Below are 27,201 nucleotides of genomic sequence, written 5' to 3'. Positions count from 1 at the left end.
ACACGATCCAAATGTTCCTCTGCTGAGCCACGGAGATGAGGATATAAGAAATTCTACCATTTACATAAAAATCTGAATCTAAATATGTCAAATAAAATATGCTCGTCTCACCGGTACAAGCTTTAGTCGCCGTCTCGTCTGATCAGTGCGAGGCGTATTTTTACTTTTAAGATGTGGCAGAGTACGTTGTAATGAACACACAGTGACAGGTGGTGGCGCTGCTGTGAGACCACGTTGGCTCTGACACCAGCTACAGCACAGCTACAGCAGATTTGTTCACTTTATAACTGGGTAAAAAAATATTTCCCTGAATGTTTTGTAGAAAAGTCATGTGCACCTGTGCTTCCTGATTTTCATGACTTCATAATAATAATAATAATAATATTACTAATAATCATGACGCTGCAGACATCCCAAAACATGTTTGATGTAAGGAAGGAAACATAATACAATAAAGAGAAAAGCATCACTGTCCTGTTGTTTATGGCTTTTACTTTTCACTGTTAGCACACATGCTAACGTGCATGCTAACGCCCTCTGTGTCTTATCACCACTCATTTCTCATCAGTTTAGACCAAAAACCTACTTCTAACTTTTGGAAATCAAACCACCGTTCAATACATTACACATGTGATTTTAATATTTCATCTTGACTTTTGGCGTTAAATGTCTTTTGTGTGTTATCTAACTTTGCTTACTCACTAAAAACAAACTAAATGTTAGTTCTTTAACTTTAAAAAATCTTTTTTCTCTTTAACTGTAAAACAAAGGTAGTTTAAAAGCATTCAGCAGTGGTTCATTTGTAGTTATTTTGTAAGAAAATGGTCTGAAAGTGATTCACTAACGCTCACTATGTGTCTTCACTTGTCCAAAGCTTCTTCTTCTCTATGCAACCTGTTGCAAATCACTCCAAAAAACCTTCTTTCTCTTCATCTCTCTCCTCTGACTCTCATCTCTCTCTCTTTTACTGCACATACTCACACTCTTTCATTTCCCACCTTTGACCTCCCATGTGTTCACCTCTTTAAAAGTGTGTGCTTTCACGCATTACATGTGTTGAACCTGCAACAGAACCTGCAGCACGTCCTCTGTGCAGTGGTTTAACCCCAGTCGCCCACGTTATTCAGAGTACCAGACTGATCCACCTCTACCGTAGTTAGTTTGCATACATTTGCACAAATATCCTGTGCAGTTAACAGCTTTGTACTGAACGGAAACATCACGTTCCAAAAAACGTCCTACACCCCACAGGTTGTGTACAACTTGTAAGAAATAGTCCTGAGATTAGTTTTATTCTTTCATCAATCTCATATTTTTCATTTTTTCAAGTCAAAAAATGCTTTAAAGATCAAATGTTGTCTGTTTGTAAGATGAAAACTTACGGGGATGAGTATCATTGTTTTTTTTCCCATCTTTTATGACACTGGTACTGCTTATCGATACTGATACTTATGTATACTGATGCTTATCGATACTGATGCTAATCGATACTGATACTTATGTATACTGATGCTTATCGATACTGATGCTAATCGATAGTGATACTGATGCTTATACTGATACTTATGTATACTGATGCTTATCGATACTGATGCTAATCGATACTGATACTTATACTGATGCTTATGATACTGATACTGCTAATCGATACTGATACTTATGTATACTGATGCTTATCGATACTGATGCTAATCGATACTGATACTTATGTATACTGATGCTTATCGATACTGATACTTATGTATACTGATGCTTATCGATACTGATACTTATGTATACTGATGATTATCGATACTGATACTTATCAATACCTATGGATAATTTCAAGTTAGCAAAGGGAGGCCAAAGGTAAACAGAGACATTTGCTACATTTTCCAATTCCAAATCTAGATTAGAATAAAAATAAGTATCGATAGCGGCACCAAATGTCCAGCTGCTTATTGATACATCAGAATTGTTCTCATCGGCCATGTTTACTGCATCATAGTTCATACTGCTCTTACTACTGGTGAATAATTAGTAAGGTCTCTTGTGAGTGACTTTAACATGTGATCTGGCTCATCAACGTGCAAGTGATTTATTTTTATTTATTCATTATTATTCCAGTTATTCCAGGACCAGGTTTTTATCTCCGTTTACATTCTTTGTGCTAAGCTGAGCTAACTGACCTCGCTGTAGTGTCAATATTTACTTCTCAGAACTTTTCATTTGACTTCAACTGTGTCAAATCATCCGAGAACAATCGAGCGCCAAAGCTCCTACATTTTCCTTTCCTCTGAGATGTTTTTGTAAAGTTTTGAAGCTTAGCTACAAAACTACAGACCATTTCTTACAAGATTGTTTTCCCTGTCCTAATCTCCCAAGAGTCACAGTCATAGACTCTAGTGTACATATTATAAATACATCACTGTATGATAGGAACAGACTGACCCTGTCTGACTCATGTTACCATTAAACACATAACACACCCACTCAGTACAAGAAGAATTGGATTATAATAATTATAATAATAACACTATAAGGTAACTTTACTAACATCCCTTCCCCTCTGGTTGTGGACCGGCCCCCATCATGTGGCCCAGCCCTCTGATAGCCTCATCCGTTTGACTGACGGGCTGTGGTGCTCGTCCTGAGTGGACAGAGGTCGGAGGAGGAAGTCGTCACTGCCGTGATAATCTTCGCGCTCCTCGTTGCCTTCGTACGAGCTCCCGCAGCTGGAGCCGCTGTCGCCGGGGGAGCGGCCCGGGTCGCTGGGCCCCCGGCTGGAGAATCCGCCGACCATGCCGATGCTGCGGTCCGTGGGAGGGGAGGCGGGCTCAGATTTAATGTGCAGGTTCTGATGAGCGGAGGTGAGGTTCAGGTTCGAGTTCTGACACAAGTTCCTGTGAGACCAGAGAGAGAGAGGGAGAGAGAGAGAGAGAGAGAGAGAGTTGATGCTTCTTCTTTTTTCCTTTCCTTGGTTTCTCTTCTTCAGAGGACACGTTCTACGACTAGTGGAGCCGGGAATATTATATGCTTTGATTTCAAAATAAATCAACTGAATCATCTGTCCATCGTCTACTGCTTCACCCTCCACATGAGGACTGCAGGGCTGCTGGTGCCAATCCCAAAGGGGTGGGGTACACCAGGTAACCAGCATGTACGGTTAGGACCGTTCAAGGACTTTCCAGGACCAATTCCCTCAAAATCAAGGACTGAATGTGCTGACTCATCTTAAGATGGGAGGACAACTTGTAAGAGCGTCTCCGTCTATGACGGCGTCCACTTATATTGATGTGCAGCACGCTCTGCATCTGGACAAGTGATTGTCCTCAGGATCAGTCAGTCTCTGTCTTTTGTCTTTGGTGAGACAGAGATGTTGGAATTTAAATGTCCCAGACATCACGTCGTCGTTCTATCTCTCTTTCCTAACTTTACTCGCTCATTGTTCTGAACGGAATCTCACGTCAACTGCGGAGAGAGAGACAGTGGACAGAGTCCACAACAATGCTACTAATCATGTCTCTACGTCTGTCCTGCGTAGGCCTCGTCTCAGCGTCTTAAATGTGAATCATTTCTTTGATTCTTTGCTCCATAAAACTAAGAGATCATTAAAACTGAATCATTTTGGTTTGTGGACAAAAACAAGACATTTGAGAACATCATAATTTCCAGGTTTGACAAACACTGATCAATATTTTTCAACGTTTTCTGACATTTTCTGAACCAAACGATTACTCGATTAATCGGGAAAATAATCTACAGATTAATCGATTGTGAAAATAACCGTTAGTCGCCGCTCTATTTCAAAGACATTTGTCCAACTGTGTAACAAATCTCTTAAACATCACATGAAAATGTGATATATGAGATTTTTTGGATGTATCTGGTTTTTACATCTTTACATCTCCAGTGATTTTATCATATATCACATTGTGTCATCTCTATTGTTGTTTTTTTATTTCAGGTGCTCACCCCATGTGTCCAAGTGCTGGATGCTGCATATTCTGGATCTGCTGATGCTGCCAGTTTGTCACAGATCCCAGACCAGAACCTCCAAAGCCCGACAGAGAGGACAGGTCGGTTCCCAGCGAGAACTCTGAATAACACAAAGAAGAAACCGTGTGAGCAGCGCTCTCCTCTCTGAGGTTATTAGAGTTCACCAAAACTAATGAAACAACGAAAAATAAAAATAAAAACCATAACTAACTGAATATAAAACCATGTTTTCTATGAGTTTTTGTTTTGTTGGACAGAAGATTGTGTACGTTAACGTAAACATTAGTGATGTGGTGAACTGGGTTGATTTGGTTCATCTAAGTGAATCAAACCTTTAGTTTTTTATAGATTTTTTGAAATTTGAGCTCACAAACCACGTGATGTGTCTTATGAGGGTTATTCATTATGATCGTTATATATATGTGATTTGATTTTTACCTTTCACACTAACTGTATGATGCACATTTTGCACTTGTCGACTGTTATATTTGATGCAGTGATGGTTGTATTGTCATTTGTCCTCATACATTTTTAAAACGGCATATTGTTTTATTGTTTTTATGACACCTGGCAAATACTGCATATTACAAAAACTAAAACTAATAAAAACTCAACTAAAACTAGAAAACCTACTAAGTAATGAAAAATGCTAGACTATCATGACCTCCTCTCTCTGTGTAGTTTCACCTGTGCCGTAGGAGGAGGTGAGTGTTGATGGATACCCGCCCATCCCTGGTCCAGGTAGAGTCTGAGCAGCAATGGAGACGGCAGGAGTCGACAGCGTTTGAGCCGTTTGAGAGTGATTGATTCTCTGATTCTGCAAAAACAACAGGAAGGGAAGAAAGATTTTAACATTTCAATACACTTCAGGGTGTAAATGACTATAGTTCGGTCAGAGTATACTCAGGTCAATGAACTTGTGTTATGGCCCTTTTCCACAATGGTCCCGGCTCGCCTCGCCTGACCTCGGCACGGTTTAGGTTGCATCTCCACGAGGGATGGGCATAAATAATCGAATTTCGTCGTTGACGTTAATTCTATGGCTAAAACGAATGCAGGTTCTGTTGCGTAGTGTGAGTCTTGAAGGAGTGCAATGCATTTTGCTATGTGGCAGAAATTAAACATTTTACCACACGGGGGAATCGAGGAGCCTGCGCTGTCTGACATGGACGAGGGTGGGGCAAACACTGGAGTCACAACCTCCCAGTCCCAAGTCTCTGCTATGATACAACTCCTTGGGGACACCACTCAATGTGAGACTGGCATCGAAGCAGAACTTCAGAACTTCCTGAGGGAGGCTCCCCCATCCCCCATGCCTGTATTGCATCCCTACAGACTGGTGGAAAGTGAATGGTGAATTTGTTCATCTTGTAATAAAGATCTCATTGAGGGAAACACGCGGTGTTTTTTTCATTTTTATTGCATTTTTAATACAGCCTATAAATAGTGATTTTTAATATAAAAATATTGATGATTAATCGGAAATCGATTGTTAATTCTCCAGACGATCGATTAAGAAGATGTAATCGAACGCCGATCCCTAATCTCCACTACAAAAAAAGTACCTACTCAACGTGGGCGGAGTCATCACTGCTAGGTTGCGTAAAACAGTGTCTTCATTTTACACACACACGCGTGACCAGTGATTTCTAAAGCACTGATTCATTCTAATGATTAATTTACACTCCAATCAGCAGTGCTGTCGCTAATTAAGCCATTAAATAAACAAATTTAGTTTGAAATCCTTCACAAACTTGACAAAACAACATAAACGATATTCCAGTACACTTCACATCCAGTACGAGGTGTGTCATGTTGAGAGCTGTATGTACAGTACTTACCAACACGAGGTCAAAGTCCTCACACTTAGCAGCGGCAGCATTGAAGCACAAACTACAGTTATTCGACGCATTATTGAGAAACTGAAGTTATGAAGAGGAAACAAGTTCGGATTGAATCACTTACAACACTTGGCATGTTGTTGCTCTTGTGGGAGGGGGGCATCAGGGCTCGGAGGTCAGGCTTGCGGCTCATGTGCATTTGGGGAGGAGGTGGACTCTTGTCGTGCATGTTTTTGGAGACTCCTCCCTGAGACAGCAGGCCCGGGGAGGTGCAGTGGTTACTGTAGCTGCCGTTTCCTGGTGACGAATGGAAGCAAAAGTTCACTTTTGATCAAATGAGCGTCAATCTACATATCTCAAGCTAGTCCAAAGGTGTCAGTACCTCATACCAGCACTAATCATTAAATTCTTATCAATTCCCAGTCCCTATTTAACTGTGTCACAAATATTTCTAAATATTCCCCACAGTCTGATTTTTATTTACATATTTACATAGTGAATTTAGATTTGGTCACAGCACCAATGTTACTAGATATTTTTTACAGTGTGGAACTGCTACTTTTACTGAAATAATAAATAATAAATGCTATATGCACTATCTTAGTTTTTTTTTGTTTAGATTTTGCAGATTTTACAGATTTTAAACAGTATTGGACAAATACTGACACCAAGTATCATATCAGCTGATCTCTATCCAAAATAATGCGAAGAATGAGAATACATTCTTACCCACAGTGGAGACCACAGTGCTGGGCAGCTCTGAACCCATCAGTACTACACACACACACACACACACACACACACACGCACAGTGTCAGACATCAGGAGTAGAGCGTGTGGACGACACAGTTTGGACGATGACGTCGTATGAAACATACCAACATTTCCAGTGCTTGAGGGTCTTTGTGGGGACATGCTGTTTCTCTGCAGGGACGGGAGAGTGTGGGACATGGGCAGCAGGTTGTGGTTGCCGAGACTGCCCCCTATGCCCGTGTGGGAGTACAGCAGTCCACTGGCATTGTTGCCCGGGATGGTCACGCCCATGTCATAGTTGGAAGGAGGCAGACCCTGCTGGGAGATCACACACACATGACCTGGTCATCACACTGACGTTAGAAAAACTCAATCATTATCTCAGAACGTTGTATAAACATAGATGATGTGGTTGAGAGTTGAATTCTCAACCCAAAATGTCATTTTTCCCTTTCTCTCCCCCTCCTCTCCTCTGTCCCACATTTTTTCCTTTCACCCCAACCGGTCGAGGCAGATGCTGGTTGGATGAGTTTTTTTCTCTCCCCTGCCCCCTAGTGTTTGTCCATTGTGTGGACAGTTTGTCTTCTCCCTATAATTCTGTAAAGGTGTCTGTGCATTGAGATAACGTACGTTGTGATTGGGCGCTACACAAATAAAACTGAATTGAATTGAATGGAAAGTGATCGCTTTACATGGAAACTTCCAGAAGCACACATACACTTACACAGTTCCTCTGTCTGTTGATCATCAGGTCGATGTCCTCGTTGATTTTGCGGTACTTGTCCTCAGACTCTGGGCTCTGGCCAGCAGAGTCGTCAGCCTCGATGTCGGGGCTGTCGCAGCCGTTTAAGCCCTTCTTACGCAGCGTCTGTTAGAGGAGGGGACACAACACCAACATCAAAATACTGTTGTTCTCTTGTAGGAATCATGCAGTGCATATTTTGACCACACGATGGCGCCACATGAACACATATTCCAACGAAGTGCACATCCTCCTCCTCAGTCTCACTGTTTGAGCCTGAGCAGTGAACACACAGTGATGTATCTATGACTTATGAACATGTCAATGTATGAAAAACACTTCACCCTTTCATGTGTGTGTGTGTGTGTGTGTGTGTGTGTGTGTGTGTGAGAGAGAGACACCTGCCACATTCATGTCAACAATGTAAAGTCTACTTATTGTCTCCTCTAAGACAAGTGTCAGGTGATGATGAAGATAAAAATAGTAGAGCTTGTGTGTGTGTGTGTGTGTGTGTGTGTGTGTGTGTGTGTGTGTTGTCGGTCATAAACACTGACCTTTGTCAGGACCAGTAGTCCTCATGAGACCAAAACCTGGTCCTAATGATGCAGAACCTCACTTCTGAGGAACTGATTAAGTTTAGGACTTAGATTTAAATAGCAGTTAGGTTAAGGTCAGGGTTATGCGTTAACTAGTTAGGGTTAAGGTTAGTGATGAGGGCTTGTTGAGGCTGGAAGTCAACGCAGTGTTTTAAGAAGAAATAGCTGTGGTCTGTGTGTGTGTGTGGTGATAAAGTGTGTGTGGTTTGGCTCTCAGTGACCTGCTTCAGCACTTCACAGCCCATTAGTCCAGTCTGTCACTGGACACTGGATGACTGCAGCACACACACACGCACACACACACACACACACACACACACACACACACACACACACACAGACTCAGTGCTTGGCCCATTGCAGCTATCCCACTCATCCCAGTCATGTCCACCTGTTATACTTTAGAGAGCCGGGGGAGGAGGGAGGAGAAGGGTGAGTGAGGCAGCAGCTACCGCCAATGCTAGTGTGGCTAGTGGAGGGATGGCCATAGAAGGCTATTTTTTCCTCCGTCTCTTTCTCGTCACTCCCATCCCTCCCTCACAATCTGTCAAATCTGGCTTGTCTTCTGAAACTTTAAAGTGATTCCACTAGCCTACTTTCCCCTCTTCAAACACACACAAACACACACACACACACCGTCCACAGTTATTACTGCACACCCACTCCTTCCTTCTTTTTTTTTTAAAAACAGAAGAGCTGGACCATAACAAAGTCAGGAACTGTGGTGGAGGAGGAGCATTTATTTCAGTAGAGTAAAAGCAGCAGTCCCACACTGTAAGAAAACCTCCTGAATGTGTATTCTGCCAGCAGAGACGCAATGAGAAACAGATTTTAGCCCCCTAATAAAATCTAAACCTGCTTAAATCCATGACGTAGGGATGTGTTTGCTGCTTTATCTTGCTGTTAAACAGCCTTTGTCACATGGAAACTTTGTAAACTCTCCCACAACAAGATTAAACTCAAGGTCCTCTGCTGCCTCGTGTGGTCACTAAGATCAATTCAGATTTCAAACATTTGAACGCACTGATGAATCGACCACGTTCTCTACCACAATACATGTGTACACCAGCCTGTGTGTGTGTGTAACAGTATGTATATTCATGTGTGTGTGTGTTTTTCTCGTACTGCTGCTGCTTGTAAATTATTAGGACACTTCAGCACCAGTAAATCAAAAGTGTTGAGTTTTTTAAGGAATTACAAAAGTCAGTTTAACCCTGTTTCCACTGAGCGGTTCAGTGCAACCGTTCAGCTGACTGTGGCGTGGAATGGAATGGTACGCCCCGCTCTGGCTTGTGTTTCCAGTGCAGGGCGTGGAGGCCAGAGGCTGATAGCTACGTTGCCTACGTAAATAATGTGACGTCACAGCATCAAGATACAGTGTGGCCTGCCAATAGATTCCACAAAGAAGAATGCTACAACGTAAACAAAGGTTAACAACAGAGCACAGCCAGCATTTCATTGGCTTTCTTCTTGTCTTATGGCAGTTTATCACATGAAGAAGACAATCTTTGTTTGAGAGACTCAAGTCTGTCTAGGTCCCTCCTTTAGGACTTGGACCAGGTTGGGGTACCTGCTCACAACAATCCTGTGTTGAAGCAAAAATGTCTTTATGTTGACATACTAAGGTGAAAGGAAACCTTGACTAGCCGAGGGGAACACATGGATTTAAAGTCAAGTATCTTGTGAGTGTGCACACAATCAGCTCTGTGTGTGTGTGTGTAAAAGTAAGAGAGGCAGAGAGACAGAGGACTAAATGTAGATTAATAAACTAAAAATCAATTTGCATCTAATGATTAAAACTCATACCTTGCACACATGCACAGCAAAAGCTGAAAATTAAGATACAGGAGATAAAAACTAATAATGATTATTAGTTATTATTTAAGACAATTTTAACTGAATTAACTCATGGAAACTGGTGCACCATTGTTAAAAAATATGGATGCTAAAACCAGGTCTGAACAGGACCTAAGTAGACCGGTCCTGAAGGGGAAAAAGAAAGATGAGGAGCTGAGGATTCTGCTTCCTTTAGGTTACTCAGTCTTAACTTACTTCTCTTCCTATTCTTTATTTCCCTCCTGTGGCTCACACACACACACTCACACACTCAGTCAAACCACAGACGCACACACTCACAGCCCGTCATGGCTATTCTTAGCTGTGTTCTGGGTTATTTTTAGACCACTACTGGTTTCCAGCCATTTAGCAGGGAGGGATCACGCTAACACAAAGGAACTGGACTTGGTCTGCGAGCACATGCAAGCGCTAGTGTGCGTTTCAGTGTGTACTCATGGCATGTGTGCACTCGACTTTATTGGAAAATCTCATCTGTTTCTAATCTAAAAAAAACCCACGCACGCACACACACACACACACACACACACACATCAGACCAAAACAAAGTAAGGTTGCGAGTGAAAAAGTGAAGAATGCTGAACTCCTCTGATTTAAAAATAGCAGAAAGGTTCCCAGGCTAAATGAACACAATACACACAACACGCACGGAAAAAACAGGCACATGCCAACCCACCACACGAGGAAAAGAACAAAAAACAAAGAGGCCTCTCTTCTGCTGAATTCCTGTCCGGCAGATACTGTGTTTCACTGGCTCAGAGCCATTGTACAGCTACAGTCAGTATGTGGACCTGCTGTCATACACAGCCTGAGTGACACCACACATGTAACTGAGCATGAAGCACAGGCCAACTACTTTACTTTACTTTAGTAAACTCTATGAACTTTGCTTTAGTAAAGTCTATGAACTTTACTTTAGTAAACTCTATGAACTTTACTTTAGTAAAGTCTATGAACTTTACTTCAGTAAACTCTATGTGCTTTACTTTAGTAAAGTCTATGAACTTTACTTTAGTAAACTCTATGTGCTTTACTTTAGTAAACTGTATGTGCTTTACTTTAGTAAACTATTTGTGCTTTACTTTAGTAAACTCTATGAACTTTACTTCAGTAAACTCTATGAACTTTACTTTAGTAAAGTCTATGAACTTTACTTCAGTAAACTCTATGTGCTTTACTTTAGTAAACTTTATGTGCTTCACTTTAGTAAACTCTTTGAACTTTACTTTAGTAAAGTCTATGAACTTTACTTCAGTAAACTCTATGAACTTTAATTTAGTAAACTCTATGAACTTTACTTTAGTAAACTCTATGTGCTTTACTTTAGTGAAGTCTATGAACTTTACTTTAGTAAACTCTATGTGCTTTACTTTAGTGAACTCTATGTGCTTTACTTTTGTAAACTCTATGTACTTTACTTTAGTAAACTCTGTGTTTTACTTTAGTAAACTATGAACTTTACTTTAGTAAACTCTATGTGCTTTACTTTAGTGAAGTCTATGAACTTCACTTTAGTAAACTCTATGTGCTTTACTTTAGTGAAGTCTATGAACTTTACTTCAGTAAACTCTATGAACTTTACTTTAGTGAACTCTATGTGCTTTAGTAATAAAGCACATAGAGTGCTTAATTACTAAATTTACCCCACTCTTTACCCCCACTCTTAATTAAATTAATTTACCCCACTCTGGAATAATCCAGACATCCTACACAAAAAACAATGTTAAACCTTTTAACATGGCAAGAAAAAGGAATAAGACACGATAACACATGAATTCCATTCCACAACCTGGTGGAACAAACAAACAATCAATCAATCAATCAACAGTATTGATTGAACAATTTTATTTTGTTTATAATAATTAAATCATATAATAATAAAACAATATTTAATTATAATATTCTGAGAAGTTGGTTAGAGCATGTAAGATCACTCCAGACAACAGAAGCTAATGAGAGTGCAGTAAATAAAAGAGGATTATCACACAAGAAAAAGCAAACTTCAGAATCAGAAGGAATGCTGTACTCAGGTACACAAAGCCAGATTGGATGCAGACACTGGTTGGTTCAGAACTGTGTGGACACAGAGTGCAGAGATGAAGCAGAAGCTGCTTGGCTAGATTACAGTAACGAGCTAAACAAGATTGTAGTAGATTAGAGAGAATTATGCCATGTGATGGGCCTCGTGGAGGGAACACACACACACACAGGCTAAAGAAGTAACCTTAACAATAAGCAGTTAACCTTAACCATAACCACAATTCAAACCTTAGCCCTAAACGTAACCAGTTCCTCAGAAATGAGGTTCTGCCTCATTAGGACCAGGTTTCAGTATCAATGGTATCAAATGATGTAGAGCTGCAACTAACGATTATTTTCGATGAATAGTTTGGTTCATAAAATATCAGAAAACCTTGGTGTCGTTTGTCAAACCTGGAAATGATGATGTTCTCAAATATCTTGTTTTGTCCACAAACCAAAATGATTAACTTTCAATGATTTCTTTGTTATCCAGAGCAACTAGCTTGTTTTAATCATAAAAAAACGATTATCTATTATCAAAATAGTTGTCGATTAATTTAGTAATCGATTAATAATCAATTCATTGTTTCAGCTCTACATTCAAGCAGGTTTGCTTCTTCAAAGACTTTAGATTGCAGGATTCATATGTATCGCGTTACATGGTATGAAATTCTCACTGCTTACAAGTAATCTAATGGCTTATAGTCCCCTCCCACTTTCAAGAGGCGTGAAAAGATCAATGTGGGTAAGAATGCCTGTACGCAATTGGACAGACCTACAACGATCCGATCTGTGACGCGCGGTGTTTTCTGTGAGCGATGGTCGTCCACTAGCGGCAGCAAGCGACTTTTGCCCGACGGAGCTCAGTGGAGCGAGTCGCTTAAAATGGAAGCGACAGCTGAATCAAAAGACAGCTGCTCTTCAGTGGCCGCCATGTCAGTTACATAGAAAAGTCGTCCTGTGTCATCATCGCATTAAGCCCACCTCTAGTGTGCCAGGGGTTTTCTGATTGGCTCCCTTTTTTAGGAGACCCTGAAGTTGGCCAAAATGCCATCCTTACCAGATGTGTCTGCAAAGCGAAATCGAATCTCTGACAGACTCAGCCGGGTTCACCCAGGTTACACTGGATCCATGCATCGTGCAGAACCGAGCGTGCCACGCTCTGTTCTCCGCGTGGCTGCAGCAGCGGGAATGAAACTTTCAGTGTGATCAATGAAATGAGGATCCATGAGGGTCTGTACCATTTTAGATTTACATCCCACATTGGTCTTGATCAGCTCCTCGTGGCTTTTTAAATGAGTGCAGGAGACTGCACAGATGTCTGTCTGCTCTCTGACCTTTGGACAGCTTAACTTTGACCTTTGGCGACATGGTGTTGTGTCCATCTTTCTCCTAATGCCGTTACACAAGTGGAATCTGGAGTGTTATGTATATGCCGTCTCACACACACGTTCCATAAATGTGACACTCCTTCTTGACTGTTTTTACTATAAATCAGTCTGTTAACTTGCTATTTAGAGATCTGTTGTCAAATGTAAAACCTTATATGTCAATAATGTGCGGTCACTGTCAACATTATATCGTATTAAATCATTGTAATTTAATAAGTCATTGTTGCCTCCGAGTGCCAGTTATTGTTCCCAGTAAAATTGTGCTAGACTCTTAATGGCGATGGCTAACTAACATTTTTAAGGGGACCGTTCAGACTTTCTGCACTGAGAACTGGGCTGAGACATGTAGCCACTGATCCACTGGTGCCTCCATCAGTTACTTTGCTAACTCAGTGTTTGAAACCCTTTGTTGGCACTTACCTAAATGACACAGACACAGACAGATTGTTTCCCTGCAGGAGGGTTTTCAGCGAGAACGAGCACCCATGTCTCGGGATGGTTCTCGCTGCAGGGCTCACGCACAAGCGCAATCAACGCAGATTGGGTGCTAATAGCTCGTAACAACACTCTTAACACCTGAACTGTAAAGGCAATAGTACATTTAAACTTCGCGTTACTCACATCCACGATGTCAGAGTTGGTCCTGCTCTCGTGAGGCTCGTTGTATTCAGTGTATTTGAGCAGAACCTTGTCCATGTCGGTGCTGGCATACTGAAACAGCTTGTTGGTGCTGTTGAAGATGATGAGGGCGATTTCACAGTCGCACAACACGCTCAGCTCGTACGCTTTCTTCATCAGGCCAAACTTTCGCTTGGTGAATGTGACCTTGAAAGAAAAAAAGAGACAATGATATTGGTGCCAATTCACAAATGTTAGCATATGGAAACATCATCAACCTTCATTTCATTACAATATGAGATGATGAAGTGAAGATGAGCTGCATTGAACTTTAAAGTAAAAGACTTTTAACTTATCTGGACTGACACTCTGATTTGCTTCTTGTACCTAGCAAGCATTGTCGAATATACATAAAATAAGGGATCATGAATTAATAAAATTCTAAATGAACCAGAGGAAATAGAAAAGGTTTTTGAAAACAGAAACTTCAGAAATAACAATAGAAGAGATAGTGAAAAAATCGGGGATATCTTCAGGATCTGATGGATTTGGGGCCTCATTTTATAAAACTATAAAACCGGAGTTAATCCCGATGTAACGTGACTCATTCAAGATTCCTCCCTCGTGGAATAAGGCCATCATCGCCATTATTCCAAAGGAAGGTGACACTCCCATGTCTTTGTCTCGTCAAGTTTTTGTAGTTTTTCTCTTGTGTTTTCTAGTAGTTTTTCCCTCTTAGAAGTGTTTTTTTGCAACACTGAAAATAAGTTGGGTCCAAGTCCTTGTCCTGGTGTGACAAATGTGCTGCACATAGATGATCTGTATGAAAGTGTGAGTGAGTGAATGGATGATTCAAGTAGATAGTTTGATCTACTTGAAGCTCTTACTTACTTCTAGCTCTTATTTCTACCCAAATGTTTAAATGCTTTGGATAAAAGCGTCTGCTAAATGACATGTAATGTAATGTAATGTAATTAATGGCAAAACTGCCATATAAATACAGACCATTCACCACTTAGACCAGTGGATCCGTGGATCAAACCCATGACCGTGACCTTCATTGATGGTTCTCAAGCGAGTAACGAGGTTAAACACAAAGGTTCAGTGTTAAATCTCGAGTGAACTCTTGCTTTGTGGAACATTATGCTAACAGATAATAAGCTTGACTAGATGAAGAGGGAGGATTTTTTTTTAATTTTTGCAGGTTTAAAGACGATGCAAGTGCATTTTCAGCCGCTTCTGTCAATTTTCTTCTGTGGTTTAAATGTGCACACACACACACACACACACACACGCTGAGGCATGGGTTCACCATGTAACGGTCCACAGTAGGACTGTGACGGGGTCAGTGCTGCTGTGCTATGGGGGTCAGGAAGCATGTGTGCCTGCATTTCCTGTCATAACAGGAAGAGGAACCACTCCCCCAGACAGTGCTCTGTGTGTGTGTATTTATTTATTGTGACAATAGGCCACAGGCAAACCTCCTTCTGAAATTATGATCTTCTTTCTCAGGTGTTGTGTGTGTGCGTGTGTGTGTGCGTGTTGCACTAAACTATCAGGTCTTGGTCCATGTTGAATACATGCTCACATACAAACCCCAACCCCACCCCCTCAAACCCCACCCCCAGGCCAGAGTCAGACACAGCTTGTGAGGATCATATGACATGATATCACCAGTTTGAGGAACTATAGTGTGTCTGTGATGAAGCAGGAGACGGTGAATGAATGAGTGTGGTGGACGATGACACAGTGCTGTTAAAGTGATATGAGATTCTGCTCATGACGGTCATTATATGTCAAATAAAAAACCTCCTGACTCTGATCATCTGCTTCATTCTGTATGTTGTTTTATGCAAAGACTCAAGCCTCTGTTTTCACAGTTTAGTGGATGTCACTAACTCGTGAAACCGTCTCTGACTGTTGAATATTTGGAGGTTTATAGTTTACATTACATGTCATTTAGCAGACGCTTTTATCCAAAGCGACTTACAAAAGTGCATTTAAACATTTGGGTACAAATAAGAGCTAGAAGTAAGTAAGAGCTTCAAGTAGAACAAACTATGAAGTGCTAGTCATAAGTGCAATACAAGTTTTTTTTTTTTTGTCGTCTTAGTCGAGGTAGAGTCGGAAGAAATGTGTTTTTAGTCGGCGTCGGAAGATGTGGAGGCTTTCAGCTGTCCGGATGTCGATGGGGAGATCGTTCCACCATTTGGGAGCGAGGACAGTGAACAGTCTCGAGTTCTGCGAGTGCCTCTGCGATCCTCTCAGTGAGGGGGCAGCGAGCCGGTTTGTCGATGCAGAGCGGAGTGGGCGGGCTGGGGTGTAGGTTTTGATCATGTCCTGGATGTAGGCTGGACCGGATCCGTTTGTAGCATGGAACGCATGGAACGCATGGAACGCATGGAACGCAAGCACTAGAAGCACTATAGTTGCAGTTGTTTCGGGTGCAACTGAATCATTAGAATCAGTGGATTGAAAAGATTCGTTCACAGAATGGTTCAGTGCTTCCTGCACGAGCGGAGCACAGACTCCGTCTGACACAGTCACTGAATGTGGTCGTGATTGTCCAGTCTCATTAGAACCAATGACTTTGCCTTTAACGGGCGAGTCAAGCTCTGTTACAGAGGGGGCCGAATTAAAAAATTGAGGGCAAAAAATGATTACTGAATTATTTTCCTAAAAAGCTAAGTTGTGTTTTGTTTAACTTGTTTGAGGCAACTACTTGATGTGTGCTACTAATAAGGTTCTAGTTATCCGATCATTGTGTCCCTGATCGTGATTTAAGAGTATGTCTTTAAACATTGATATCACTGGTATGTCATGGTGACCTCATTTTAGATCTTTCTAAAGAGAAAAGCACAAATATATTTTCCAAAAAGAAAAGAAATGAACAATTATGTAACACGTGGAACACAAGAGTTGAAATAAGAACAGTGTCCTCTGTTCTGTTTCCTCACAGGCTGAATGAAGACTTGATTAATGAGCGCAGACATCACGAGGGACTATCAGCCCACAAATACATCTCTCTGTTCATGAAGTTTTGTCAGCTCCATCCTCAATAATCTAACACGCACACAGCAGAAGCTTTTTGTGATTGAAGAATCGGCATGTGGAAGTTTTTACCCGCAGAACTGTGCGTGGATTAAGTCTGGGTTCATTTTAGAACTAAACAGGGGACAGCTGTTAAAGAAAGTTTAGTACCGGTCAAACAGGATTGGTTTGACTGGTTTGTGCTTTTCCAAGCTGCAGCAAAGCAAAGCAACAGATCCAAGATTCGCATGATGCATTAAATCCAATGCTCAAAGTGGACATGTTTGACCTCGAAAGACTGTTGGTGGGACATTAAAGGTCTAATATGCAACAGTTAAGCACCACTTGGAAGGTCCTGACAGCTCCTACTCCAGGAGCCAGTAAACAATGAAGACATGTAAGATAATGTATGCATGAAATAACTTGTAAATCCACGAGGAGAAGAGCATTTAAGCTGAAGAATGAGTTTTCTTTTAAAGTAAATCCAGAGTAGCCTTCAGCTGAGCACTCAGTGTCTATTGGTGATCTCCCAATTGCAAACATGCAGCATACACATGCTAAATATCCTTACCCTAGAGCAGGGGTGGGCAATTATTTTCCCCAAGGGGCCAGATGAGAAACAAAAAATATTGTTGAGGGCCGGGCCAAATTTGAATTACTTTTAATTTAATTTTATCTCTTTTATCAAAAAAGTAGTAAACTGTATTGTTTTGGTGTAAATTTGGCAGCATACAAACACACAAAAAACACAATAACTAACCAACTCTATTAAAATCATCAAAGTACTACACTATATAATGAATACTATTATACTATACTACTGTGGTGTGACCACCAAAGGGCCGTAAGATGCCCAGGTCTGCCCTAGAGTTAGAATTCAATGGTTGTGAATATGGTGCTTTAAATTAGGGGTCGACCAATATTTTTCTGGGCCAATAACAAACACCCATTATAACATGATTTTAATTTTTAACATAAAAATTCAATTAATATTTTTGATATTCAAACTTTGTATGTAGAATTTAAACAAAACGATCAATAAAATGATGTTTATGAGCTATGAAATAACAATAAAGCCTTTTTGCTATACTCTAAGAGACCACGTGTTGTTGAAGCAGTGGACTGAGAACAGAGGAAGAGACAGCATTATTGTTATTATTTAATAAAGTGATGCTGATACCGTTAAACTGCCAAATGCTTAGTATCGGCCCCCGATAATGGGCCAATCCAATTATTGGACAACCCCAGCTTTATATTGTATCAGTTAATGTTAATGTGAACGTCTGTATGCTTACATGTCTGTTTCGCTCGTCCATAATCCGTGCTATCTGAATCTTTTTTCTCCCCATCTTTCTTGTCCTTTCTGTCGCTTTTTCCTCTTTTTCACAAACGTCTCCTTCTTCTTTCGACTTCCAGGTCGTCACCGTTTCTCACTTTGGCTGGCTTCTGCAAAAACAGCAACACCACAACATAATCATTAGGGTTCAGATCAATCATTAGCAAAGGCATCATTCTCAGTCATACACACATGCCCGCACATGACAAAGCAGTTTAACACTGTGACACCACTTAAAGAGGTGGCGTGTACATGTCTAACCATTTCCAGGGCAATAAAAACAACAAAAGACATGAAAACAAAACTCAGACAGAAACGTGTATGAACACTGCATCCAATTACCAGAGAGGGGTCGTGTGTGGTTAGTGTTGCATGCTGTGCTGCAGAGTTCAACCACCATGCACGCACAGACAGGCAGCATATTATTGTCTGTTTGCATACACGCCCATTCACTGATGCTGTGTACCCGCCCCCCCCTCCCCGACACACCCACTGGCCCAGCTTCCTCAAGGGGTTACTGTACACTCAGCAGGAAGTGAGTGTGTCGGAATGCAAATAATTAAGAGTGATAAACTTGGCATAAAAACATTATCTCTGAGGACAGAAGAATTCAACGGTTTTGTTGTCATGTGCTAAAAATGGGAATAAAATACTTTACAAAATAAAACATGTATATAGCAAATCATAACAATATGTGGAATAGTTCAGTTTGGCCTCTTAAGTGCGGTTGTACCAGGTACAAGGAAAGGACGAGCAGTAAGTTCCCGTCAGTTACCAGTCAGAGATTCAGAGTGCTGCAAACAGTGGCTGCAGGCTAATGCTATCAACTATCAACCACGCAGAGTTTGAAGAAGACACTGACGACATGGAAAAGCTGGAAACTCAGAGGAAGACGTCACTGAGAGGTAAGACTGACGCTAATACTCCACTCTATTTCTGCTCACACACTATATGATGTGATAGAGTGGCCGTGGGGCCCTGTACTGAAAATAATAAGCCCCTACATTTAGACAGGACGCCCCAGTTTTTCTTCCCCTGTTTTCCATGGTAAACTTTGCTGAATGTGATCAAAATTTGCCATTTCTGAGCAGTCGCTTCGCTGCTTAGTTTTCCGATGAAATCTCGCGGAATCGCGCTTAGCTCACATCTCACATTACATTGGTGGATTAACCGTGACGCGCCGTGGGCTGGCACTGTTATGACCTTTTTTTGTGGTTTGGTAAGTTTGGAGTTCTTTGGCTCCTTTGGTGGCAATAACTGTCGGTGAACCACGGGAAAAAACAACAACAGATACGTTAGCACGATGCGACCGGCGAGAACTGTAGTGGGTGGGGGGTGCATGATCTGAAGAACATGGCAAAATGGAGATCAAAATTTGTATGGGTCCTTTGAATAATAGGAAGCCTTAACTTTTAAAAGGTGGATAAATGGATGTTTGTGGAGAACAGTGTGCTCAATTCCCACTATTGTCATGTTTACAGTTGATAATGTCCTTTATAATATGAAAGCTATATAAATTTTATTTTATTTTTTTTTACTTTTTGCTTCAAGATGGGAAGTTGTGAGTGACTCTCATAAAAAATCATGAAAGCCAGTTCTATGACCAGAATGTGAAAAAACTAAACTCTCACTTTAAGTTATTGGTGTGTACTTGCTGCTAAAAACTGCTCAGACTGCTCCAACCCATACAAACCCACATACATGACTCCTGTACAGACTCGCTGCCTTCAACGCTTCCTGGACATGCCAAACCTCAGGCTATACGAGAAAGACAAATAAACTTAAGGTGGAATTAAGTCTCTGTGGTGCTGTGTGCGAGTAAGAGTGCACGGTTGATAGTGAGGTATTTTCTTTAGGCACTCAGTTTCTTGGCTTGAAGTGGGAAATTGTGTGTAATACTCTGAAGAACATGTACAGGACTACCAGTGCTTGCAATGTGTGTGTGTGCCATGTGACCCACTCCCTCCTGAAGTGGAGCTTAAGAGATTGGGTCACTGAGTTAACTGGATGCTCACGCACGCCGAGACAGACGCATCCAAACGCAAAAGACAGATTTTCTTGGCAGCTTTCTGCCGTCATCACAGCAGGGCGGAGAGAGAAAAGGTGTGCTCACTTTGAGGAGGTGCCAGCCCTCAGGCACATGGGATGACATGAAGAATGAAAGAGGGATTTGACGTCACGAGATGACGGAGGTATGCTCTCTGAACAAAGGATAGATGACTGTGGTTCTCACTTCATGTCTGCAAAGGTTGGAATTTGGTTTAATCTGGCTCATCTCTTAATTACTCTGCCAGGGCTGCCCTTTGCCACCCATTCTGTTCATAACTTATGGACAGAATTTCTAGGCACAGCCATGGGGTGGATGATATGGTCCTCTTAGCTTTATGAAACCACAACCTTCGTAAGATCAGCACCTCCAAGTCTGAGGCCATGGTTCCATGGTGGAAAAGGGTTGATTGCCCACTCTGGGTTGGGGAGAGGTCCTGTCTCAAGTGCAGGAGTTTGGATATCTCGGGGATTCACGGGGGGGGAGGAAGGAGCGGGATCAACACTCAAACAGTCTGTTTAGGGAGCTCAGCCGGAAGGCGATGCTCTCGCTTTACCTGTTGATCTACGTTCCAACCCTCACCTATGGTCATGAGCTTTGGGTAGTGACCGAAAGAACAAGATTAGGTATACAGGCAGTCAAAATCAAAATGAGTTTCCTCTGCAGCGTAGCTGGGCTCAGCCTTTGGAGACAGGGTGAAGAGTTAGGACATACAATGTAGGTCTTAATATATTTGACATAAGCTAACTTTAAAAATAAAAGAGGACATGTTATGTCTCCCCAACAACTGAAAAATGTCTTCTGAGGGGCAAATGTCCTCTTCTGTTCAGGTTTGCTGTCCTCTCTCTCCCTGTCAGTATCCTCATTTGATGTTTCACACACACACACACACATGGTCTATTTAGCGTTGGAACGGTGTTCAGCGCCACCCTCCACTGGAAAACTAGCAAGACTATCAAAATGGGCCGAGAGGGATAAAAATCGATTTTCATCACTTGCAATTTGGCGTCCCTCCGGTTCCCCACTTGTGTTTGACGTCGGGATGGAAATGAGCGCAATGATGTCTTTCCCAGCAGGCTAAAGTTGCTAAAGTTAGACCCGCAATGGGGCAGTGCAATTAATCTATGTGCACTGTAGCGGAGACTGGGACAAGAGGACAATGAACGGGCTGGACACAACGCAACGCCAGTAAAAACGTCCTTTCTGAATTATTTGGGTCAGAGACTCGGGACGCAGGGGTAGCAACGTCACTGTGACTGACATATTAACACAACACACTTAATCTGACACAGCCACTATTTGCATTCAAACACGAATGGTCCTGACTCATTTATTTATTTATTTATACTATACTACAAGATGTCAAGAACATACAGGTGAGGTGTGGACCCTGGGTCAATCTGATTCAAGCTTCTTTTACCTTTACATCATAAAAAAAGGTAACACTAACACTCTCTATCACAACGGTCTAAAAAATTAAGTTGACTAATTAATTAATCATTAAGAAAATAAGCAACATATCATCAATGTTAATCATCAAATAACCACGAGCTGCAGATCTGCTCATCTGCACGGCATAATTCTCCCACACCCATCACAATTATTTTTCCATCCTCTTCTTTGACACAAGGAATGTGTGAATGTGATGACAGCTTCTGTCATGTGAAGATAAATGATGTTTTTGCCACAACAACAACCCGCTCTGGTTAATTGAATGAGAGCAGAGATACTATCAAAATCACATGCAGCGAGCAGAAACATGCAATCCAGAGGGAGTTACATGAATATCTGGAGCCTGTGAAGACTACAGTAACCGACTGCTGACCGGTGCTGCTCTGCCTGTGTGTTGTCTGTCACAGACTGACCAACATCAATAGCATAATAAAATATAGCAGACATACAGTGTAAGAACAAAACCATGAAGGAAATGTGTTGGTTTATCTGAAAGTTTGACACTGTATGCAACTTTTTTTGTGATGGGCAGATGATCATCCATGTTGCCATGAAATCTTTAAGAATCTTTCCACTGATGACTTCACAAAAAACAAAATCCCTATCTGTTAAAATGTCAAAAATCTGATTTTGTAATCTGGGTCGGACCAGATTCTGATCCAGATGTGTATAACTCAGCAACATCTTAACACAGGGGTGTCAAACTCAAATGACCTGAGGGCCAATGAACATCTAATCTGGTCAAGAGGGGGACGACACAGTAGCAGGTGGGCAATATGAGCTAAAATTTATATCACAATATTCCATACAGAATTTCAATGTAAAAGTGCTTGTTGGAACGATGTGTACTTTAGTATTATGACATATTTATGATGAAAAATAAATCTGTGAATATCAAAAACAATAAAAGTCAATAATTACATGGACAACTGTAATGCTTACAGTATATATATATGTAATAAATAATGTCATTTAATGTTGAAGGCAATACATTTAATACCATGATAATTACAAGTGAATGTCTCACCATTGCTATTACAACAAATACTGCTAACAAACGTACTTAGAATTAAATTGTGTTTAAACACGTGATATTAGGTGGTGGGCCGCATGTAATTGATGGGGGGCCACATATGGCCCGCGGGCTGCCAGTTTGACACCACTGTCTTAACAGATCAGGACAATAATCAATATAAACAGCTATAACTGGATCAAAATGTGAAGGTTTCAGGTGTCAGGATGTAAAAGCACGTTGTTTTACAAAGCGTTTAAGTCTTGGCCGAGGTCTGTGCTCTCCGAGTGTTCTTGTTTTTATACACTTTCACAGCGTTTCCTCAGTCTAAAGCTAAATAAAGGAGCTGTAAAGCCTCAACATTTTCAAGGACTGTTACACCGACCTCACTTGAAGAAAACAGCACCAGCACCAATGTGGTTTAAATTTAGAGAGCTCACAGATGACGCACACTCAGCACGCTGGAGTAGAGCGACTTTTAGGCCAAACTGAGACGTAAGCGATGAGGGAAACATTGCACTTTACAAATCAGCTTAAGTGTTTGTGTGTGCTGGAACTGAAGATGGGATTTAATGCAATTTGATCTTTTCTTGGATGACAGCAAACCTCCACCCTACACAGACACACACTCACGAATCTTCCGACTATTTATAGCCTCAGTGTAAATCAGAAGGACTCCAAAAATAAAGGATTGAACTTTTTACCTCAAACAACAATACAACTGGTTTCTGGTTCACGGACAGAAAGAGAAACAGCTACGCAGAGGAAAAGATGGATATCAGCCATCTATCACTGTCCTCAGCTGCTCTCTCTTACTTTCTTTTTTTCTCTGGCCTTGCCAATTATTTTCCAACAAGTTGAGCCTCAGAGACTGTACCAATGAGTGTGTGTGTGTCAGATACTTAGAACACGCAAGTAAAAGTACCAAGAACATCAAACAGGTACAGTCCTGTACTCAAGTACCTACTGTAATACTATCAGGAATAAGTACTGTAAGGGATAGTCCAGTTTTTCCAGTATAGTATGACACAGTACTGACACAGCGTCAGATCAAAATCTATTACACAATACTATATTTGTGGCTTTATATTTCACTGTGCATTTCTGACAAGGGAGTGACGTTTGTAAACCTGGAACTAATCTGTGTTTTTAGCTTGCAACAACTCAGGAGCTGAGGAGTCTACTGCTGCCTCATTTTTAAGTAAATGTGAATGACAAAAAGTTCTTTTGTTAATAAAGTTAAATAAAATAAATACTGACACTCATAACTACATTCAGTTATTTATAAAAATAGATAAATAGCATTTTGATAACAATAATAATAAAACTAGGACTGCACGCAGTCATGATAGGGCCATCGTGTCCCCACGCCGGTAGGGGAGTGCAGCAGTTCCCTGACCTCATTTTTGAATCTGCAAAACCTTTCCGACAACCTTTCGCCTTTGATGTGTCTCATTTACGTAGCATGTAAAAAGCGTCAAAATTCCAAATGCCTGTTGAGTTGAGGCCGCGGCTATATTGGACTTTTTTGTTTGTCTCGGTCTATAACACCTTCCCACCAAGTTTCGGGAAATTCGGTGGAACTCAATGTTTTTTATGTTGGTACTATAAATGTCCTCGGACGAGTTCGCTCACTTACGTAGGGTGCATCTCACCAAAATGGACAACAAATTTCAAAATGGCCGACTTCCTGTTGAGTTGAGGCCATGGTTACCATCAACTTTTGTGGTCATCTTGGTCTATAATATCTTTCCACCAAGTTTGGGGAAATTCGGTGAGACTCAATTTTGCCTCTGTTTTCACCTTAGGGGGCGCTATAGAGCCAACTATGCCAACATCGCATTTTCGCCAGACCTGACCCCAAAAAACACGAATATAACAATAATCTGAAGGATAACAATATGTTCCTCGCAAGAAACTGCCAGTTCATGACTCGGGCCCTAATTTAGAATAATACAATCAACTTAAATAGGTTTTAAAGGGATAAACCAGGTTTTCTGACACCTCGTCAGTACTGACTCACTTAATAGACCATTCACACCATTCATGTTCCTAAATCAGGAAGAAGGATTTCAATCATAGAGGTCACAAAGTTAAAACATTCAAACGTATGAGGTGACGCATCGTAGTAGCGTAGTTTAATTTGTGTGAGTGGATCAACCACTTCTGTGTGCTGTGATGTAAAATAGCTGATCTTCTCTCTGGACTTTAGCACAGGGTGTTTACAGAGCTACACACAACTTCTGTTTCCAGTCATGAAGGGCTGACTAACCGCCAGATGAGGGTGAGTCCATTTCTCAGCACACTTTCAGTGCACATGGTGAAACAAGCACCAACTGTGTGTCATAAAACTCATATCAGGTGCATTTAATAGGAATATTATTATTAAGACAAAAAGAGCTGTACTATCTCACACTAAAGTCATGGGAGAGTACATTCATTCACCTGGAAATGCAGAATTCACCGGGTTCTAAATGAACGAGTGATCTGAATAAAGGCTAACTGATGATTTTTAAACACCTGTAAACAACTATACAACTGCGGTTGAGTGTTGGGATGTTGGGTGAGACAAGTATCTGATCAACTTTAAACAAAAACACTGGCTGGACGACTGCTCTGAGTTCCCTGTAAGGACTTGTATGCAGACACCGGTAACCTGATCTATTACATGCAGTTTGGTTCGGGACACCCCTCTATAAACAGTGAATGAGTCACTATGTGGCACCAACACCACATGCTCAGCATACTGTGTGTGAGTGACTGATGTCAAATCCTGGGCCATCACAGGAGGTCTGGACCAATCACAGAGCAGTTCAGAGACATCGACCGTCACTACTCGGCATACATGTCCCCGCGATAGATTTGTAACTCCAGCACTGACAACGCCTGAATATGCTGCATCATCAGAGAACGCCAGAGTTTCAGAGATGGAAAGATTCTGTCACATATGAAACGAGTTCATCTGTCGACGCCAAAGAAAAGAGCTCATCCAGTAAAGGAAGCTCAAAACAGTGAGCTGCCACCCCGAAACATGAGTATTTCAACCATCTTTGGTTGAAATTCAACAACAAAATTGCAATACACATAGAAAACTGTCACTGGATTTCAGACATTGTCACTCCCACTGTTGTGTACGTGTCTGACCTCTGACCTCTGACCTGCTCTCCAGCTGTGTTTGTAATAAGTGAGTGAAGAAGGGTTTGGTGCCAACATCAGGTCCAAAATAAAAGAAGTTAGTGATGGTCTTCTTCTCTGTGACAACCCTCATACATCTGTAATACATCTGTAACGTCTGTAACGCACCAACACAACACTATGTGAACTGTGTCCTGTGGTGCCTGTTGTGATGCTCTGACCAAAGAAGCAGAGCAAACTAATACATCTTCTGTCTGAAATAAAGCCGACTGCCATCCTTCGGACATGAAGCTGAAGGAGAGGACGCGTTTGAATAAAAACATGTCTCACACACACTAACTGAGGCAACTTCAGTTATCTCTGCAGCTCCCAGGTGTTTTTCATGAGCGTAAGCAGCCAATTAGTCTACTGAAATGGTAAAAAGGTTTGTATAGAGTTATAGTCTTGATGACCACTCAAATCTTTCATACTCATTCACATGCTGCCAGAACAGAGCAGTGAACACAACAGTGAACAGATTTAGTAGTTATTGCTCGACATATTTTGAAAATATACACATTTTTACTGAAATTTAGTTTGGTATGTGAACGCCCTGTACTGAACCACTGGGGACAAATATATACAGATAAATCTTAATTCTGTAAATTTGTTTGAGGACCCATGAAATTCTCCTGTGACCTCTCTGTGGGTCCAAACCCAGTGTTTGGGAAACAATAGTCTAAACTCTCAGTACATGAGCAGCATAATAATGAACTACTGATTTCAATTTTAATGTAGCACAGAAGACAGGTCACGTTTAATATTTAATATGGAGCCCAGTGACCCCCAAACTCCCGTGAAACGCCTCTGGAAGATGGTCAAGCGCTTCCTCCAATCCACACACACACACACACACACACAGGGTCAGCTCTTACCGGGTGGTGTAAAAAAGAAGCGCCTCTTCGCTCCTTCATGTGACACTAAAGTTCCCGGCTGTTTCCTCCGGTATCTGCCGTGAGAGAGGAGCTGCGCGGCGGTCAGACAACCGAGCCGCGAGCCTCCACACAAACTAACTACAACCGAACTGAAGACGAAAGACAGCGACACGCACGCGAGCGTGGAAGTTTAAGACGCGGTGTCCGGTGTAACGAGAGGAGGAAACTCCCAGTGTCCCAGGGTTCCGTCCTGTTGTTTATCAGTCAAGTGTCATGTCAACACAAGTCCGCACGTCCCGCCATCCCTGTCTCTCTCTGTCTTTCCGTCTGTCTGCCTGTCTGTCTGTCAAACACAGAGAGCACTCACCTCTGGTCCGTCCTGCACGTCCTCTCGTCTCCGTCCAGCGGTTCAGTTCAGTCCATCAACGAGTCTCCAATCCTGGACCACGCGCGCGCCAGCACCTGTGAGTCAGGAGGCGG

The 27,201-nt window shown here is 41.6% G+C and overlaps 1 protein-coding gene across 5 annotated transcripts in view; it reads right to left on the bottom strand.

Moving 5' to 3' along the window:
• Nucleotides 1-1,704: 1,704 nt before the first annotated feature.
• The window catches only part of LOC122787017 (myocyte-specific enhancer factor 2C-like), a 28,528-nt gene continuing 3,031 nt past the window's right edge, over nt 1,705-27,201 (bottom strand). Inside the window, exons 2-12 of one of the 5 annotated variants that reach the window (XM_044053548.1) lie at nt 27,089-27,183; nt 18,121-18,271; nt 13,799-14,002; nt 7,297-7,440; nt 6,698-6,890; nt 6,549-6,593; nt 5,944-6,116; nt 5,820-5,843; nt 4,666-4,795; nt 3,955-4,078; nt 1,705-2,882 (exon numbers count right to left, since the gene is read on the bottom strand). In XM_044053548.1, coding sequence (XP_043909483.1) covers nt 2,570-2,882; nt 3,955-4,078; nt 4,666-4,795; nt 5,820-5,843; nt 5,944-6,116; nt 6,549-6,593; nt 6,698-6,890; nt 7,297-7,440; nt 13,799-14,002; nt 18,121-18,174 — 1,404 coding nt within the window. In that variant the 5' untranslated portion in view covers nt 18,175-18,271; nt 27,089-27,183 and the 3' untranslated portion in view covers nt 1,705-2,569. Of the gene's footprint in view, nt 2,883-3,954; nt 4,079-4,665; nt 4,796-5,819; nt 5,844-5,943; nt 6,117-6,548; nt 6,594-6,697; nt 6,891-7,290; nt 7,441-13,798; nt 14,003-18,120; nt 18,272-27,088; nt 27,184-27,201 lie in introns of all 5 variants that reach the window. The other 4 variants (XM_044053549.1, XM_044053550.1, XM_044053552.1 and 1 more) reach the window with 4 other exon arrangements.

Source organism: Solea senegalensis, linkage group LG21 (genome assembly GCF_019176455.1).
Source record: "Solea senegalensis isolate Sse05_10M linkage group LG21, IFAPA_SoseM_1, whole genome shotgun sequence".
Classification (NCBI taxonomy): Eukaryota; Metazoa; Chordata; class Actinopteri; order Pleuronectiformes; family Soleidae; genus Solea; species Solea senegalensis.
Note: the sequence above shows the minus strand (reverse complement) of the source record. Positions and strands in the feature narration are given on the sequence as shown.